This window comes from Oratosquilla oratoria, chromosome 11, assembly GCF_046742065.1.
Source record: "Oratosquilla oratoria isolate Oo_2021 chromosome 11, ASM4674206v1, whole genome shotgun sequence".
Taxonomy (NCBI): domain Eukaryota; kingdom Metazoa; phylum Arthropoda; class Malacostraca; order Stomatopoda; family Squillidae; genus Oratosquilla; species Oratosquilla oratoria.
Genome location: NC_134787.1, coordinates 22,977,946 through 22,994,868, shown reverse-complemented (window position 1 = coordinate 22,994,868; position 16,923 = coordinate 22,977,946). Strand labels below are relative to the sequence as shown.

The following is a 16,923-nucleotide window of genomic DNA, read 5'->3' as shown; positions in this document are numbered from 1 at the left end:
GTACCGCCTGATCGGCTGAACCGCGCACGGGCGCACGTCTCGTACGTAGCTTTAAATAAAATTAATTTTCGCGTTCAGAGACCAGATATTTTATACGACATCTAACGTTTAGATAATAGTTATCTATCCAAATAGATGTTTTAATTATGTTTTTTATTTAAAAAATGAACCCATTTTTCATGACAATCAACGATTAAAATATAGTTTCTGTTAATTTAAAATATCTTGAAATCCAGTTTTGTTTACATCAGAATCCCATTTTCTTTAGTGGCAAATTAGGGAAAATCTAGCACTGAAAGCTGGCATGCACTCAAGTCGTAGACTCGAGAAAATCGATATGCCACTGATGAATACAATGAGTAGTGACGTCATATTTTAAGAAACGAAAAGTAAATGAAATACGCATGCAAGTGCTCGAAGTTGTTTTAAATTATAACAATTTCTTTTCACAACGTAACAGAAATGAATGAATGGGGAAGGAATGATCGTAGGCTACTCGATATGATCATTTTTCTAACATTTACATTGCGATTTCGCGATGCATCACTTGACTGCATATGTTAATGATAGTGTACAACAAATTACACAAATGTAATTTATTTTTGCCTGGAAAACGACACAAATATGTACAGATTAACTTGTAGGGCGTTAAATCGACATTATTCTCGTTGCATTACCGCCTCATTAATAGACAACTTATAATGAAAATTTAAAAACAGTTCCAAATATTTTGGGCAACCAGATAAACAGACTCCTTGATTTTACTGCACGAATCCACGGTTGTCTTAGGTTAGTTAAGGTGAATTGCTCTTGCACTCATCACGATATAATTATCACCCTAAACAATTAATCGTGCCATGCAACGTCATCACCCGTATATGTAAATAGTAGTCTCGTGTTCAATCTGCATCCATTGTGAAGGTATATTTGGTAAACACGTCGCTTTGCATGATCACCTTGTGTCGAAACCACTTCCTACACAGCGTAGGATCATACATTGCCTCATTACCCATCAGTTTATGCACGAGGGCATGTATGTTAGTTCTTGGTGTCAACCTCAAGTTTCGACACAGGCGTATTGTGGTGGGATGGGGAAGATTATTTAGTATGAATATTCCAGTGGTAACTTCATAATTACTACTAATTTTGTTACTTCCCCTCGCAACCCCTTACTGCGACGGTACCACATTACAGTGCATGAATGTGGTACTAGTACCCTCTACCACCATACCAGCATGCGCGTTGTCTGAATCTGTCAATGCTCCTGATGTGCATGTTTGTGCCTAGTTGCCACTAGCTAAACGCGGAAGTGATGCAACAGAGAAGCGTAACTAAGTCCCGGTTCGGTAGATTCACTTACATCTTATTAGCTGTCACATCCTTAAAGAATAGAATCCTGTATTTTTGCTGTGCAACTCGCTTGTTTGCATTTTAAGGCACGCCTTGCGTGAACGATGAGTACTATGTTATAATTTGTGTTGTATTTCATAAAATGTCACATACAACCCATTGCGCAATACCCCTCTGGCGCGTCTCATTACATTGTCATGACGCCAAGCTCAGGAGAAACGTTACATAATTTGGCGGGGAAGCTTATTCTCCTTCCCCATTGGTTGAAGGTGTTTAAACTACCTGAGTTAGATACATTTTGGCATCCCGGGAAACGTAAGCACCCATTTCCGGGCTATAAAAGGCAAAGCAGAGAGCGATACACAGAGTCAATAGAAGAAATTCAACAGAGAAGATAAGCAGAGAACCAGAACGCAGAAAGAACAATGACAAGAAAAGAAGCAGACACTCAGGGCCCATCTGAATTTACGTAGAAATAATATTATTCTACATTCATGGATTGTGATAACTCCACTAAATAAGTTCTTTGGGCCACAACAATCTCAATCTCCACGCAAAGTGCAAAGCCTTCGTGTTTTCCAAATTTATTCGAACATCTCCAGACTGCTGCTGGACAAAGTGCGCCTCGACACTGTTATTTCTCAACTACGAAAAATCAACCAATATCTACGTGTTCCCGACTACCAGAATATTCATCTACCAGAAATTATTGTGCATCAGCGTCTCACTTCGGCCTAAACGATTTTTCCGTTGGTGCGACTTCTAGCAGCCAGAATCAAGACTCGTCTACACCATAATCAAGACTTCGTTTCCCCCACTTGTTCTTACGTGCTGCATACAAGAACACACCCAGCTATTCTACAATAATTATGCATTTATAATCCATGTAACATTTAATTATATTTTCTTATTCTATGTCCATTTATGATTTTTATAAGTAATTTTAACGAAGAGTTTAATTATACTACCAGAACTTTGTCACTCGTCCGAACTGCGCACGGATTTTTTTTTTTTTTTCGCGACCAGCCTGGCCCCTAGATGGGTCGCGACACCCTGCGACGAGTACTGGCGACAGAATACATCTAACTGCAGACTGCCTGCAGGAATATGAGGGTCAACGCACATGTACAGATCTGGGTCGAGATCGGAGTAAATAGAATATCATCCACCGTGATACACACACACACACATATATATATTATTGTTCTACACACGTTGATTGCAATCTGCAGCTGAATGACGCCATGCTGTGGTGTATACATACTCGCAGATGAATTTGCATGTCTGCTTCTCATATTTCCATTGGGTTCAGTACGTCATATGTAGGACCATTAATTTTAGCATGTCTTACACAATGTGACTTTGTACAACTGGAATATGTAGCCCACCCAACGTGAGGGACACCTCATCGCCACAGAGTGACCGTCTCGTGGCCAGGTGAGGGTCGGGGTTCTTACAACGGAATTGTCGACCCCCACCCCCCGCCCATGCTTGTCGCTGCCGTGGGAGGGAATGAAATAAACTGATGGGAGTCAGGCAATGCAAGGAAAAATGCCACCTGCTTCGTGATAGACTGTAATTCCTTCACTCCCGGGGCTTTAGGGTTGCCAAGCACATGAACGAAATAGCTTGAAGGCAGCCAGAATACAAGAACAAACCTCACCCTTCAGCGAGGGGAGTTAAATCAGAGCATAACGGCAATCTTTCCTTGCCCCAAACGAATGTCGTCCAACGGACCACGCACGCACGCCACCACGACGCACTGACCCGCCATCCAGCGTCACCACTTATCATGTGCACAGCGGGGGTAGGGGGTCGGGGGAACAAAGAACAGCGTTTGATAAGGCACGAAATCCCTGCACAAGGCATTGAGCGTATCAAGATGAGCGATATCACGCTGGTTAAGTATCTGGCTGATGAAATTTGGCAGTACCTGAACTTGACTCCCAACGCCCAAATACCCTGGACGTCCGAGGGAAGTGAACTATATTGACACATTTTTCACGTACAGAGGCAATTATAATAAAAGGCAGGTTAGTAGTGTGTTACATAGAAATACTTTACCGCAGATGACAAAAAAGGTAACCAGTCGCACATGAATATTCTTCTCGTGTTTTGAATGTACTACTCTTTATCCTCTATGGTTCCCAGATCAAATTATCTTCGACCGCACTGACTAGAACCGTTTGGAGTCGGCTTAAACAATATTCCTATAGGAATCTCCAGGTTTACAAAGACCCACGTTAAGTACTTAAAACTAGCCAATGTCAGGCGAAACCAGGTAGGTTGGAAAGTGGTTTATCAAGAAACATCAGAAATTGGACATTTTGAGAAAATGTAGAGAAAATAATCTACTCGAGGAGAGCTGTGATCAAGAGGCGACTCGTAAATGATGAATATGAATTGTGAAACAATACAGCTAGTTGTGTCATGACAGAAAACCAGCGATATCGAACCGCCCGAGACTACTCTCCCTGCATCCTTGAGGCAGGGAGGGCAAGGCGACAACAAAATTCAAGAAGTGAGAATATCTAGGCCAGAATTGATAAAGTAGTATTTTTTTTTCAGGGGGTAAGGACGGCAACAAACGACAGGCGCATGTGGAGCCAGCTGGTAAGTTTTGCTCGGTGCGATTATCGCTCGAGGATGATCGTTTATGGCTCAATGATGATCATACAAATTTCTAAAGCACTGATTCTTTGTCTTAGAACAGAACTGTTTAGCTCCAAACTACAAAGTAAGAGACTCGTAATTTTAACACAACCTACTAACGCGTTACCCAAATTTGATGCGCATTACCACTGTCTGTGGTAGCTTAATAATTTCGCACCGATGTAATCGTACCTTTAGCCGGGGAGTGGAGTCAATTACACCGACGCAGCTGCTCCAAGCACACGATCTATGTTCAGAGATTAATTCGTCCAATGACATTGATCATGAAAAAGCAAGATGCAAAATATGTGCATTTTCATTGTGCCTATGATTTGATATACACAAATTATCTAAATTAAAAACAAGTACCAAAAAATATCAGTTACCTGAAAAGAAATACATACTGCTGAAGTCCGTAGAAACGAAAATATATACTATTTTTATTTCTTCTTATACTTTTAAATATTTTTACCCATAACCTACATCGCCAAGAGCTTTTATAAGTTATCAGGCGCTTGTTGAGTGTAGTTGGGAAGGCTTATGGGAGAGTCTTCATTGAGAGGATTAGGAGAGGAACAGTGTGGGTTTAGGACAGGTAGGGGTTGTGTAGATCAGATTTTTGTGGTAAGACAGATATGTGAGAAAGCTATAGGAAAAGGTAAGGATGTATTTTAGGGTTTTATGGATCTGGGAAAGGCTTATGACAGGAAGGCACTGTGGGAGGTATTGCAGATATATGGGATAGGAGGAAAGCTGTTAAGAGCAGTCAAGAGTTATTTACGAGAGTAGAGCTTGTGTTAGGATTAGAAATGGAGAGTGAATGGTTTGAGGTAATGGTGGGACTTCGTCAGGGATGTGTTATGTCGCCCTGGCTGTTCAATCTTTACATGGATGGGGTGGTGCGAGAGGCGAGTGCAAGAGTAGTGGGTCAGGGGTTGGTGATGGTTAAAGAAAATGGAGAGAAGTAAGAAAGAAGCCAGTTGTTGTTTGCTGATGACACTGCACTTGTAGTAGGATCAGAGGTGGGATTGAGGAAGTTAGTGACAGTTTGAGAAGGTGTGTGAAAGAAGGAAGCTGAAGATAAATGTGGGCAAAATTAAGGTGATGAGATGTGCAAGGGGAGAGAGTGACAGAAGGCTGGAAGTGAGCATTAAGGGTGAGAGACTGGACGAAGTGGATAGTTTGAGATACTTGGGTGTGTCTGTGGCAGGAAAGGGAGGAGTCGGGATGGAGGTTGAATGTAGACTGAGAGAAGCAAGTAAATGCCTTGGTGGATTGAAGAGTGTAATGAGAAATAGACATCTGGGAATGGATGCTAAGAGGAGGTTATATGAAGGAGTGATTGTGCCAACAGCAATGTATGGGGCAGAAACATGGAACATGAGAGAGGAAGAGAGAAGTTTGAATATGTTTGAGATGAAATGTTTGAGAAGTATGATAGGAGTTACTAGGCTGGATAGGGTGAGAAATGAGGAGGTGAGGAGAACAGGGGTGGAAAGGGAACTGGGAGATAGGGTTGATGAAAGAGTATTAGGATGGTTTAGACACATGGAAAGAATGAGTGAAGAAAGATTAGTAAAAGAAGTGTGGAAGGTAGAAATGGAAGGAGTGAATATGAGGGGGCATCCTAGGATGATATGGATGGATGGGGTGAAAGGGGCATTACAAAAGAGAGGAATGTCTGTGGAGGAAGGATGGGAGAGGACAGAAGATAGGGGTGAATGGAGAGGGGTTCTGTATAGATGATGCTGTGATGCATGAGGGGGAGTGGGTGGGGGATGAGGAAGAATGAGAAAAATAATTTATGCAGCCCAAAGGTATTTCTCCGTCTTCTCCTTTTCTGCATGGGGGGACGAAGAGGGGGTCGCCGAATATATGAAGCGGCCTTGCTGTGGATGTGCTGTGTCTTGCAACACTGCTTCTGACCCAGGGCAGTGGACAGGATGTAGGGATGACCCGTCATCCAGGAGGTGCCAAGATAAGAGGGGGGAGGAGGGTAGTGGAATATATAAGAAATTAAATGGGTGGGAGTGGTTTCTATGCCTTTTTCTTTTTGGCTACTCCCCGTGTAAGGGGGAAAAGGCCTTTGGTATATGTATGCATGTATTTGTCAGTGATATTCACTCATACAATGTATTACAGAATCATTCTTTAACTTCCTAACTTGCGATAATAAAAACAAGTTGTGTTAGAAAAATTCAGTTCACCATTCATGCAACAGGAGTTCAGATACTAAGTGTTCCTGTTTATCTATACACTAAGACCTTTTTCATCCTATGGGAGGTAGCCATGTCAAATGCATGCACTCACTCCTACCCATAACCCTTGTTTCCCTCTCAACTTTGTTCATTGTGAATAAAGGGTCATCCCTACCTCCTGACCACTGCCTGGGTCAGAAGCAATGCATCACTAGGACATAGCAAGGCCATTTTATTTACACAACCTTCAAGCAGAAATTAGATATGAGGATAAATCCCTTAGAGCTGCATGAAATTATTTGCACACAACCATTCCTCTACCCTCTCCCTTGTTTGACATATATAGAAGAGAGATGGGAAGAAAATTCCTTTGGGCTGCATCAAACTAGTTTTCCTACAATTTTAAAATGATCAATAATTTACTCCATTTTAAAATAGCACATTGCTGTTATATACTAATATCAAATGCACAAAAGTCCAATTTTAATGCAAATAATATTTGTATGGATGTAAATATTTGACAAATGTCCTGTGGGAAAATGTCAGCATTCTTTGTTATACATCTTAAAAATTCTTTAATGCCCCTTCTATCTCAGCAACTTTGGCATGAAAATGTGTGTTTGCATGCTCAAGACCCTACTCCATTACATGTATGTAGTGTATGTACTGAATAGGAGAATACCCAAGAACTGAAAAGTCATGTAGAAGTGCTGTTCTACAAAGGCAAAGGTTGCAAACTTGAATTAAACCAGACATTATCATTTTGGGTAATACTTGGGATAAAAGGACTAATAAATGGTGCATATCTGTGTTCATCCTGCAAGACTGAAGTAAGAGATCACCATCTTGCTGTTCCTCTTCAAACGCTGTGACCACTTTAATCTGGAGATGCATCCCCAAGGAGCTGACACTTTCTCAAGATCAAAAGCATGATGAACTCGACTATATTTCCTTGACCTTTTTTCTATATTAGGAGAACTTACAGCTCTTAACAATTCCCTCTCCCCCCATACTGCATGCCACAGATAAGGAGGAACTTGACTGTATTTCCTCAACCTCTTTACAAAAGGGGAGCTGACAGCTATGAACTACTACCATATCCTACAGTCTCATAATAATACAGCACAGCAATCCAGTTTCTTCACAGAAAGATCTATGGCCTGAGGACCATGGCTGCCAACTGTGGGGCTACAGGTCAAGGAAATTTTATCATTACCTGAGAGAAACAGAATTCAAGGAAGGATCTGAAGTGAAACTCACACCAGGACAGTAATTTATATTTCTGCACTCAATTTAAATTCCAATCCAACAGATATGATAACAGAAAATAGATTCCTTCACTTGCATCGGTATTATAAGTCCTTAGATTAATTTATCTGGGATAATAAAAAAAAGCTACCAATATTCCTAGTTAGCCCATATGAAAGCCCCGAGTCTGTATTTCTGATGCACACTATTTGTGTCTGTGTGAGTATACATGTGTGTGTATTTACCTAATTGTAGTATACAGGAAAAGGAGCAATGCTCACTGGGTCCCGTCTCCTATTCTCTAATAATCAATCCTACCTATCCTCAAATTCATGTACAGTTATAACTTAAATCTATATCCTTGATTTCCAATTATCATATTTAGATTTGAATTTGTGTATTGTTTGAGCTTGCGCTATATCACTTCCTAAACTATTCCAGGTAATATGCATCTATATGGAAAACAGTATTTCTTCACATCCTTTAGACCTGTGGTCTTTCTTAATTTTCTCCCATCATCTCTTGAAGCCCTCCCATCTTTAATCAGATCTCTTTTGTCAATGCAATCTATCCCCTTTAGTGACATGAAAACTGTAATCACATCAACTCTCTTTGATCTTTCAAAATTGGCAGAACCCAGTGCTTTTGGTCTTTCCTCATATGGTTTATGTGCCAGGCTGGGGACCAGTTTGGTTGCTACCTTTTGTATCCTCTGGATCTTGCTTATATCCTTCACTCTGAGTGGGGACCATACTACTGACACCAGGGTGACCAGACGTACTGTATTAAATGGGATAATCGTGTATATAAAGCATTTGTCCCACATCCAGTATCAACCCTCCCCAGGATGCGTTTTGTCCTGCATTTTCAAGATTTTAAACACTTTGCATGAAAATTTGAGAAAATTTTACATTTTATAGGTATACTAATTTGAGAGCAACAACATCTGAGTACATTTCTATATATATATGAACACAAAGTGGATCTGGCAACACAGCAGGGGTGTCGTTTGGCTGTTTGAGTCAGTCATAGTCACAATCACACTCTTGCTTTAAGTACACGTGAGGAGCAAGGACTAACATTTGTTTTGTGATTTGTGAAGACATCAGCATGTCATCAGACCAAAACAACAAAAAATCAAATGGGAATGTACTTTTAGAGTGGCAAAATGATAAGGATTTTAAACAGGCTCATCCCCCAAAACAACAAGGCAACTGGAGCATACTGCAAGATATGTTCAAAGAGGTTTAATATCCCACATGGTGGATTGAGTGACCCCTCCTTTCAATTCCTCCGAATTATTCTTCAATTAATTCTCTCCTTCACATCCCCCTCAATCTCCTTCTTCTCTTCACCACCACTCCATTTCCTTTGTTATTTTCCTCTCCCATCTTTCTCTCCTTTCAACTACCACCCCTTTCAATCTCGTATGCAACAGCATGGATCAACACAGCAGCACAAATCAAATCAAAGAGCAGCTTTAGCTGGAATAGTTTTAGGTCCTGGAGCTGCATGCTTTGTTTTGTGCGCGTCATGTAGGCGGTACACATTGCCCATATACCTCTCCAATTTCGGTGTCCCGTATTCCAGTTTTCAAAATCTAGTCACCCTGACTGACACATATTCTAGTCTTGGACAGATTATGGTTTCAATGAGTTTTTTCATCATCTCATCATCTATATAGTGGAACACCAATTTGATTTTCTGCAGTAGTCCGTATGTCTCTCCCACAATCTTACTGATATGTCTGTCAGGTGACAGATTGTCTTTCATCAACATTCCTAAATCTTTCTCTTCTTTTATTTTTGTAATGGAAAGAGTGTGTGTGTGTGTGTGTGTGTGTGTGTGTGTGTGTGTGTGTGTGTGTGTGTGTGTGTGTGTGTGTGTGTGCATACATGAGCAAATGAAAGACACTTTGTGATTTATTCTTGTACTCTAACAACTAATTTGCCCTTGGCTCCTGTAGAATGAATAACATCATGATGAGCTTCACCAGCCTGTAAGAAGAAAACATATAATGAATAAGAGGATTTCTCATTCTTTCCATCTTTCTCTTTCATCTAACATTTCCTTCCACTATAGAGAAGTAATCTGAAAAAATCCACAGATACATCACAAAACTCCTTATCTCTTATCTATGCCATTTCCCCTTTTATGATAGTAATAATACATACACACCATACATACCCACCTTATAAGGGTGGTAACCCAACCCAGACATGCAGCCACAATTCACCCATTGTTGTCCCTTTTATCTTAGTTCTTTATGAACGAAGGGTCATCACTGTCCCCTGCTCACTGCTTGAGTCAAAAGCAATGCAGCAAGACACAGTATATCCACAGCAGATCCATTGACCGATTTAGATTACCCCCACAACTTAATTATATGGTAACCAGTGCCACTCCTTCCCTCCCTCACCCTCTCATCACTCCTGATACCTACCCACCAGGCTCCCAAGTTCCAGCTCACCATTCCTTTTCAATTTAGATTCATTCAATACTAACTTATCTCTCTCTCTTCTCATGAATATACCACATTTATGTACAATCAATGACCCATCTGCTGTTTCTGGTTGGAATCCTCCCCAACCCTCTTATGCTTTGACTTTTCATAGGAGAAAAGTGCTGAGTTAGGGATCCCTTGTTCTTATACTCTACCCTCATGGGGTGATTGTGCCTATGACACTGTATGAGGCTCTTGAAATTTAAGAAAGGCAGAAAAAGAGTTAAAATGTGCATGAGATCAAGTGTTAAAGTAGTATGGTGGTAGTCCTAAGGATGGAGAGTAAGAAATAAAGAGGCGATACAGAGTTGGAATAGAAAGTAAGATGGCAGGTTGAGTTGATCAATGAATACAGAGATGATTTCAAGACCTAGAAAGAATGAAATATTAGCAAAAAGTGTGAAAGGCAGATGTGGATGGAGTGAATTTGAGGGGAAGATTAAGAAAGGGAGGGATGTAGTTAAAGAGACCTTGAGTCTAAGGTGAATGTCTGTAGAGCAGGGAAGGGAAAGGGCAAGAAATAGGTACAAGTGAAGAGTAGTTGTGAATAGAAGATAAACTGATGCAGCCTAAATAGATTTCTTCTTGTCTGCTATTCTTCTTGAGTGGATGAAGGGGTGAGTTACCATGTCATGAGGCAGTCAAGCTCTGCTGTGGAGGTATTGTTTCTTGCTTCAATGTTTCTTACCTCAGCAGTGGGTGAGAGACTGGGATGATCCTTCATTTACATGGAGCTAAGACAAAAGGACAACAACTTAGGGTTGGATAGGTGTAGGATGGATGAAGGGGGTGAGCATGCCTTGGCTGGCTCCCCCTCATTTGGGGAAAATAAATTTTAGTACATGTATGCATATTTGGGAATGGATGCTAAGAGGAGATTGTATGAAAGGGTGATTATGCCAACAGCATTGTATGAGGCATAAACATGGAACGTAAGAGAGAGTTTAAATGAGTTTGAAGTGAAATGTCTGAGAAGTATAGTGTGGGGTTACTAGGCTGGATAGTGTGAGAAATGATGAGGTGAGGAGGAGAACAAGGGTGGAAAAAGAGTTGGTAGATAAGGTTGATGAAACAGTATTGGGATAGTTTGGACATTTGGAAAGAATGAGTAAAGAAAGATTAGTAAAAGGAGTGTGGCAGGCAGAGGTAGATGGAGTGAACAGGAGAGAACGACCAAGGACAAGATGTATGGGGTAAAAGGGGAATTGAGAAAGGAGGGGATGTCTGTTGAGGAAGATGGGAAAAGACAGGGGTGAGTGGAAATGGTTGTATATGGATGCTGCTGTGATGCATGGAAGGGAGTGAGTGGGGGATGGGGGGATTAGGGAGTGGTTATGTGTGAATGATATTTTGATGTAGCCCAAAGGAATTTCTCCCCATCTTCTCTTGTTCTGCATGAGAGGATGGAGAGGCACTGATTAAATGAAGCAGGCTTGCTTTGGATGTGCTGTGTCTTGCTGCATTGCTTCTGACCCAGGGCAATGGGTGAGATGCAGGAGGAGTCAAGAAAAAGAGGGGGGGAGGGAGGGGTGGTGAATGGAAGTGGAGTGGTTGGGGATGAAATGGGTGGGAGTGGCAAAATACCTTTCAACTTTGGCTACCTCCTTTGTCAGGGGGAAAAAGCTTTTGATATATGTATGTATATATGTATTGTTATCATTTATTCATCTAGCTTCTCACCTCCAGACACCAGCATCAAGATTTGGGAAAGAAAAGGGGCTTTTCTTCCATAACACTTCACTTACCTTGTGCAAGTCATAAATCTTATTGATGACTGGCTTGACCCAACCACTTGAGATGCCTTCTGCTACACGCTCACCAATCAAATTCCACTCTTCCTGTTCATAAATAAAATTAGAAAATCTGTTTCAGTCTCCAACAATGATCATTGGATTAAGAAGCATGAGAATATCTAGGGAGAGAGATAACAGGGTTCCCACTCTTTGTCAGGTTACTTTTTCATGACTTCTGAAATTTTTTAAAGAATTTAAAGACTTTTCAGTACAAGATTTATACGATACAAAAATTCATGAACCCTGGATGATAATGAAAGCAAGACAATATTCATAGTTATTACTTAAGCAAAGGACAAGGACCACCCCAAAAGAACTCACTGGTGTTGATGAAAATAGAGCACAACCAATCACTTCAGTCTCTGGACCCATCATGTCTCTAGGATTAATTGTTACTGGTCCTCTGCAGCCAATGATCTGCAGGAAATAAAGATAATAAACATGAACTAACTAAACTCTGTATAATGAATATAAGAGAGAAAAGCTGTAAGGAGACAGCGGAAATAAGAGGCTACATATGACGATTTGGTTTGAGGTTATGAATTCCCCCCATCAGGAGGCTAGGTTGGTGACTGTTACAGATGATCACTTATCAGGTCATATTGCTGATAAACTTACTATAGTTCTTCCTTTGGGCTTCATGAGTTCCAGGTCATGACCCAGATTCACATTGGACAGCATCTCAAGTATGACATCAAACTTAGTTTCAGGGTTCTTCTTGAGCTTGTCCATGTAGCTGCTATCTCTGTGATTGTAGACTGCATCTGCTCCCTGAGATGACACAAGTTCCAAACCTTCTGCAGTGCCAGCTGTGCCTACTACTGTCATCCCTGCCGATATTAGGATGAGGTTATAATCTGTTGACATTGTGAATATCTATCTACCCTATCAGCAATTGGGTCTTTTTGTAACTTTGTGTAACTTGTGTATACAAATAAGCATGATATTGTAAGCATTCATGTACACAGAATATCTTACAATTAAATAAACTTCCTTATGTAATAAAAATGTGGTAGTAATTCAAAACCCTACATTTCTTTCATCTATTCAAGCTATTTTTCATAAGTATTTTCTACACCTTTTCACATGAAGTGAGCAGACAACTAATAACTACACAACTATGGCACACATAAACTTTCTCCCAAGAAAGATCAATGGGAGGTCCCAGGGACTGCCTGTCACTGTGGAGCTACAGTTTTCTAAACACTAACACTAAAGTCAACAATTATAATAACAGGATACAACTAACCCATGCAAACAGAACATTTAGCTAAAACCCAAAATCCTCCCAATAAAACATCACATGAAAATGATAGGCAAGAGTCCTCAACCCTACTCATCCATACCATCATATCATAAGTACAACCAACTAAACGAAACAAAAACTAAACCAGCAGCACACTACTCAAACATGGAGAACAACCTATTATCTGCATCAAACAATACAACCACACAAGAACACATTCACAATTGGATCATATAACAAGCACTCTAAGACTGACCATCAAACTCCCTACTCCACAGGAAAATCCCTCCATACAGAAACCACACTAGCACGAATGTGTTCAGGTCACCATCAAGCACTAAGACAATACCAACACAAAATATGCATGGCCACTGAAACCAAACTGCCCCCAGATGTAACCATTACAGAGAAGACATTGAACATCTCATTTTACACTGCCCCACCCAAACCGTACCCAGACATCAACACACTATTTTTTCCTTGAGTGACTTATGGGCCAATTGAGTGGCTGCTGCCACCTGGGAGCCATAGGTCTCTTGCAAAAGAGACCTGAGGCAACAGATTGACTGGCTGACCTCTCTGTGTATGCTGGGAAGTCTAGGTAAATATTTGACTAATTGTAGATGTGGGTCTGTATGCAATATTTGTATTTATCTAGTTGTACTTATTTGTGGTGATAACAATGTGTGAGTGGTCTGATGATAGGTCTGCCAAGAGTCTATGGAAGAAGGTGAAGAATATAAATACTTGTATTAAATCTTACCATATGCCTTTGCTAGCTGTACTGCTGCTAAGCCTACAGAACCACTTGCTCCATGGACTAGCACTCGATCACCTTTCTTTGCTCGACCTCTATAATGCAATACAAAAATATTAATTTTTCAGTTTAGGCATATCAAAAATATACACAAAACACACACCCATACCCACACACATCTACACTCCTTCATTCTTTGCTGTTTGTGTGCTAAGCCAGATTGGGTTCAGATCACCTGCCAGTATATAGTTTGTTAGAGAATTGAGAGGTTGGAATTGAAGTATGTAGCCCCAAAGGGCTGATATTGTGTATTATATATAAATATTTGAGATCAATTGTAGAACCTCCCTCCCCACATACACACACTGATCAACAAAAGTCTGAAGAGCTCTGCCATCGCTCTGTGCCATCACTCAGGTCATGATAAAAAATTTCTATTACTCAATTTACAGTTTGGGAGCATTAATAGTTAGGTTAGGTTAGATTAGCTTAGATAATAAATTTATTTTACCATGACCTCAGCGATGGTGCAGAGCAAAGGCAGAGCACCCAGAATCCCTACCAATCGCGCACCTGGGGGAAATTCTACAATTGATCCAATATTTGTGATGATGTAAGATGTTTTCTTAATTTCTGTTTACACTGAGATAATTTCTGCTGTGGAGTCTGTTGGTGGTTGTTTACTTTCCTTTGTTTTGTTGATGGGTATGCTTTTGTGCATTAGCATTATGACTATGCCTTTGTGTTGTGGTTGTCTTCTCTAGTTGTTGTGTATTCAGTGAATGTGAATAGTGTTGATTATGGTATTAGCTTCTTTTCCTATATTAGTGCTATGTGTATGTTGTATTTATGTAGGGAATGAAGCTGTAACATGCATTTGTTTATATTCATTTGTAGTATGTTTAGAGTAAGTTTGTGTGCTGGAGTGATTTTAGGCTGCAGGGGAAGATAGTTGATATGAAGTGATACACAGAATATAGTGAATTTCTGGTCCAATCTAGAGACTACTTGGTGTGATAACTGTATCCTTGGCACTGATCGTAGAGGGAAATGGAGTTTTCCATCTTTATACTGATGGCAGAGTAACCTCTTACAGACAGGGCACAGTGACTCTAGGTGGAGGAAATACAACTGGAGTTGATAAAAAGAAATCTTGGGTCCAGTCCAGAAATTAGGTGCCACTCCCTTAGAACTGCATCTCCAGATGGAGGTGAGGAGGTTGATCAAAGTTGTTATAAAGGCCATGTACACTAGATACCTATTAAAAATGCAAATATTGAATTTCTATATAGAGAGAGAAAAAAAAAAAAATATATATATATATATATATATATATACATATATATATATATATATATATATATACAGTATATATATGTACAGTACTACCTCTCATTAATGGACGTTAATTAGCTGTGTTTGCGGTGTTTTTGCTGTGTTTTCAGTGTTTTTGGTGCTGTTGTTTAGTGCTGTGCAATCACTATGCCACCCAAAAACCACTCCAAATCAACGGATTATTCACATCAACGGACACAGTTACCCCCCTTTTACTTTGTTAATGAGAGGTAGTACTGTATATATATATACATATATATATATATATATATATATATATACACATATATATATATAAATATATATCTATATATATAGATGCATATATATATATATGTATATATATATATATATATATATATATATGTATACATAATTTGCACACATCTATTCAAAGTATGCCCAATGTTTGATTTAATGGACAAAAGAGGGGAACATTAGCCTGATAAATATAATAAATTTAACATATTAATGTATAGACTTGCCAAGGATTGTGAAGATGAGTTCTTGATATGCCATATTCATATTATGTGTGTGTGTTGGACGGGGGGCTAAGAAATCAATTCAGTCACTGGATTTTATCTGTTGTCTCTAAAATCCATTTAACTGACGAATGAGTGTACTGAATATAATAATTCATAAGAAAATTCACTATATTAGAGTTCATACTTAATCAAGTTCAACCTACTTAAGTAAGAGGGCCTTGTAGGCAGTAAAATAGGGAATGCCTATGGCAGCCCCTTGAGCAAAATCTAGAGAGTCTGCTAGGGGAAAGACATGATCTTCATCCATAGCAGTAAATTCTGCCAATGTTCCATATCTAACTGTTTGTGAACAAAATACTCTGTCTCCAACCTGTAAAGAAATTATATCAACATAAGTGTAAAATCTAATCTTTCTATCCAAACACGATGTTTAGACTTAAAATTATCAAATCTAGTTTTAAATTCATGTCTGGTTCAAACTTGGGCCACATCATTATTTAAGATATTCCAAGAGGTCACACAAGTGTACTGAAAACTGTATTTCTTCATATCCTTAAGACATGACCTTATAATGCCCTCCTGCCCCAAACTAACAGATCCTCTCTGTTAATTTAGTTTTCCCCCCTTCAGTGGTGGGAGCAGTAAAATTAAGTCAACTCTTTCTCTTTATTCCTTTAAACATGGCAGGTCTACTAGTCCCTACTTTTACAATGTAAAAGACCATTATATCACCATTAGTGTTATTACCACTATCATTGGAATTATCACCTATGTCTAAATTACTTCTGGTCCAAAAAAAATTATTTCAGAAATAAAAAAATCATGATAATACAAAGGAGGTAATTGTAACTTATGATGTGTAAAATTAATGTATTAGGAAATACTGTATACTGAAATCTGAGAAACAATTTAGCTAATAAATCATACCTGAGGTCATCATGGGATGAAAGTATTCTTATGTAGTACTATGGAGCAGCTGATCCAGTGCAAAAAATTATTTGTGTCTATATGAATATCAAAAATCAATGCCACTTAACATACAAATTAGTATGAAATTAATGGAAAACAGAGAGAAAAAATTAACAACAAACCTTAAATCTGGTCGCACCTGAGCCAACAGCATCCACAAGACCTGCCCCATCTTTGCCTGGCACATAAGGTATTGTGGGAAGTTTTCCGTACTGGCCTGAGCGAATATAAGTATCTACTGGATTAACTCCAGAGGCATACAACTTCACCAGCACCTGTCAGAAAATGCTGGCTGAGTGAAAACATAGCAAGGTTGCTATGATTTTATGGAGTATCACATGGAGTCTTTTACATAGAAAAGGGTCTGCAGCCCAAATTCAATTCATA

General features: G+C 39.5%; 1 protein-coding gene across 10 annotated transcripts in view; it reads right to left on the bottom strand.

The window, feature by feature from the left end:
* Positions 1–9,266: 9,266 nt before the first annotated feature.
* LOC143029650 (quinone oxidoreductase-like) overlaps positions 9,267–16,923 on the bottom strand; it is a 61,355-nt gene continuing 53,698 nt past the window's right edge. For 9 of the 10 annotated variants that reach the window (XM_076192442.1, XM_076192449.1, XM_076192445.1 and 6 more), the window contains 7 exons: positions 16,659–16,811; positions 15,771–15,937; positions 13,754–13,842; positions 12,363–12,574; positions 12,066–12,161; positions 11,697–11,789; positions 9,267–9,445 (listed from right to left, as the gene is read on the bottom strand). In XM_076192442.1, the coding sequence (XP_076048557.1) occupies positions 9,371–9,445; positions 11,697–11,789; positions 12,066–12,161; positions 12,363–12,574; positions 13,754–13,842; positions 15,771–15,937; positions 16,659–16,811 (885 nt within the window). In that variant the 3' untranslated portion in view covers positions 9,267–9,370. The remainder of the gene's footprint in view (positions 9,446–11,696; positions 11,790–12,065; positions 12,162–12,362; positions 12,575–13,753; positions 13,843–15,770; positions 15,938–16,658; positions 16,812–16,923) is intronic. The other variant, XM_076192448.1, reaches the window with a different exon arrangement.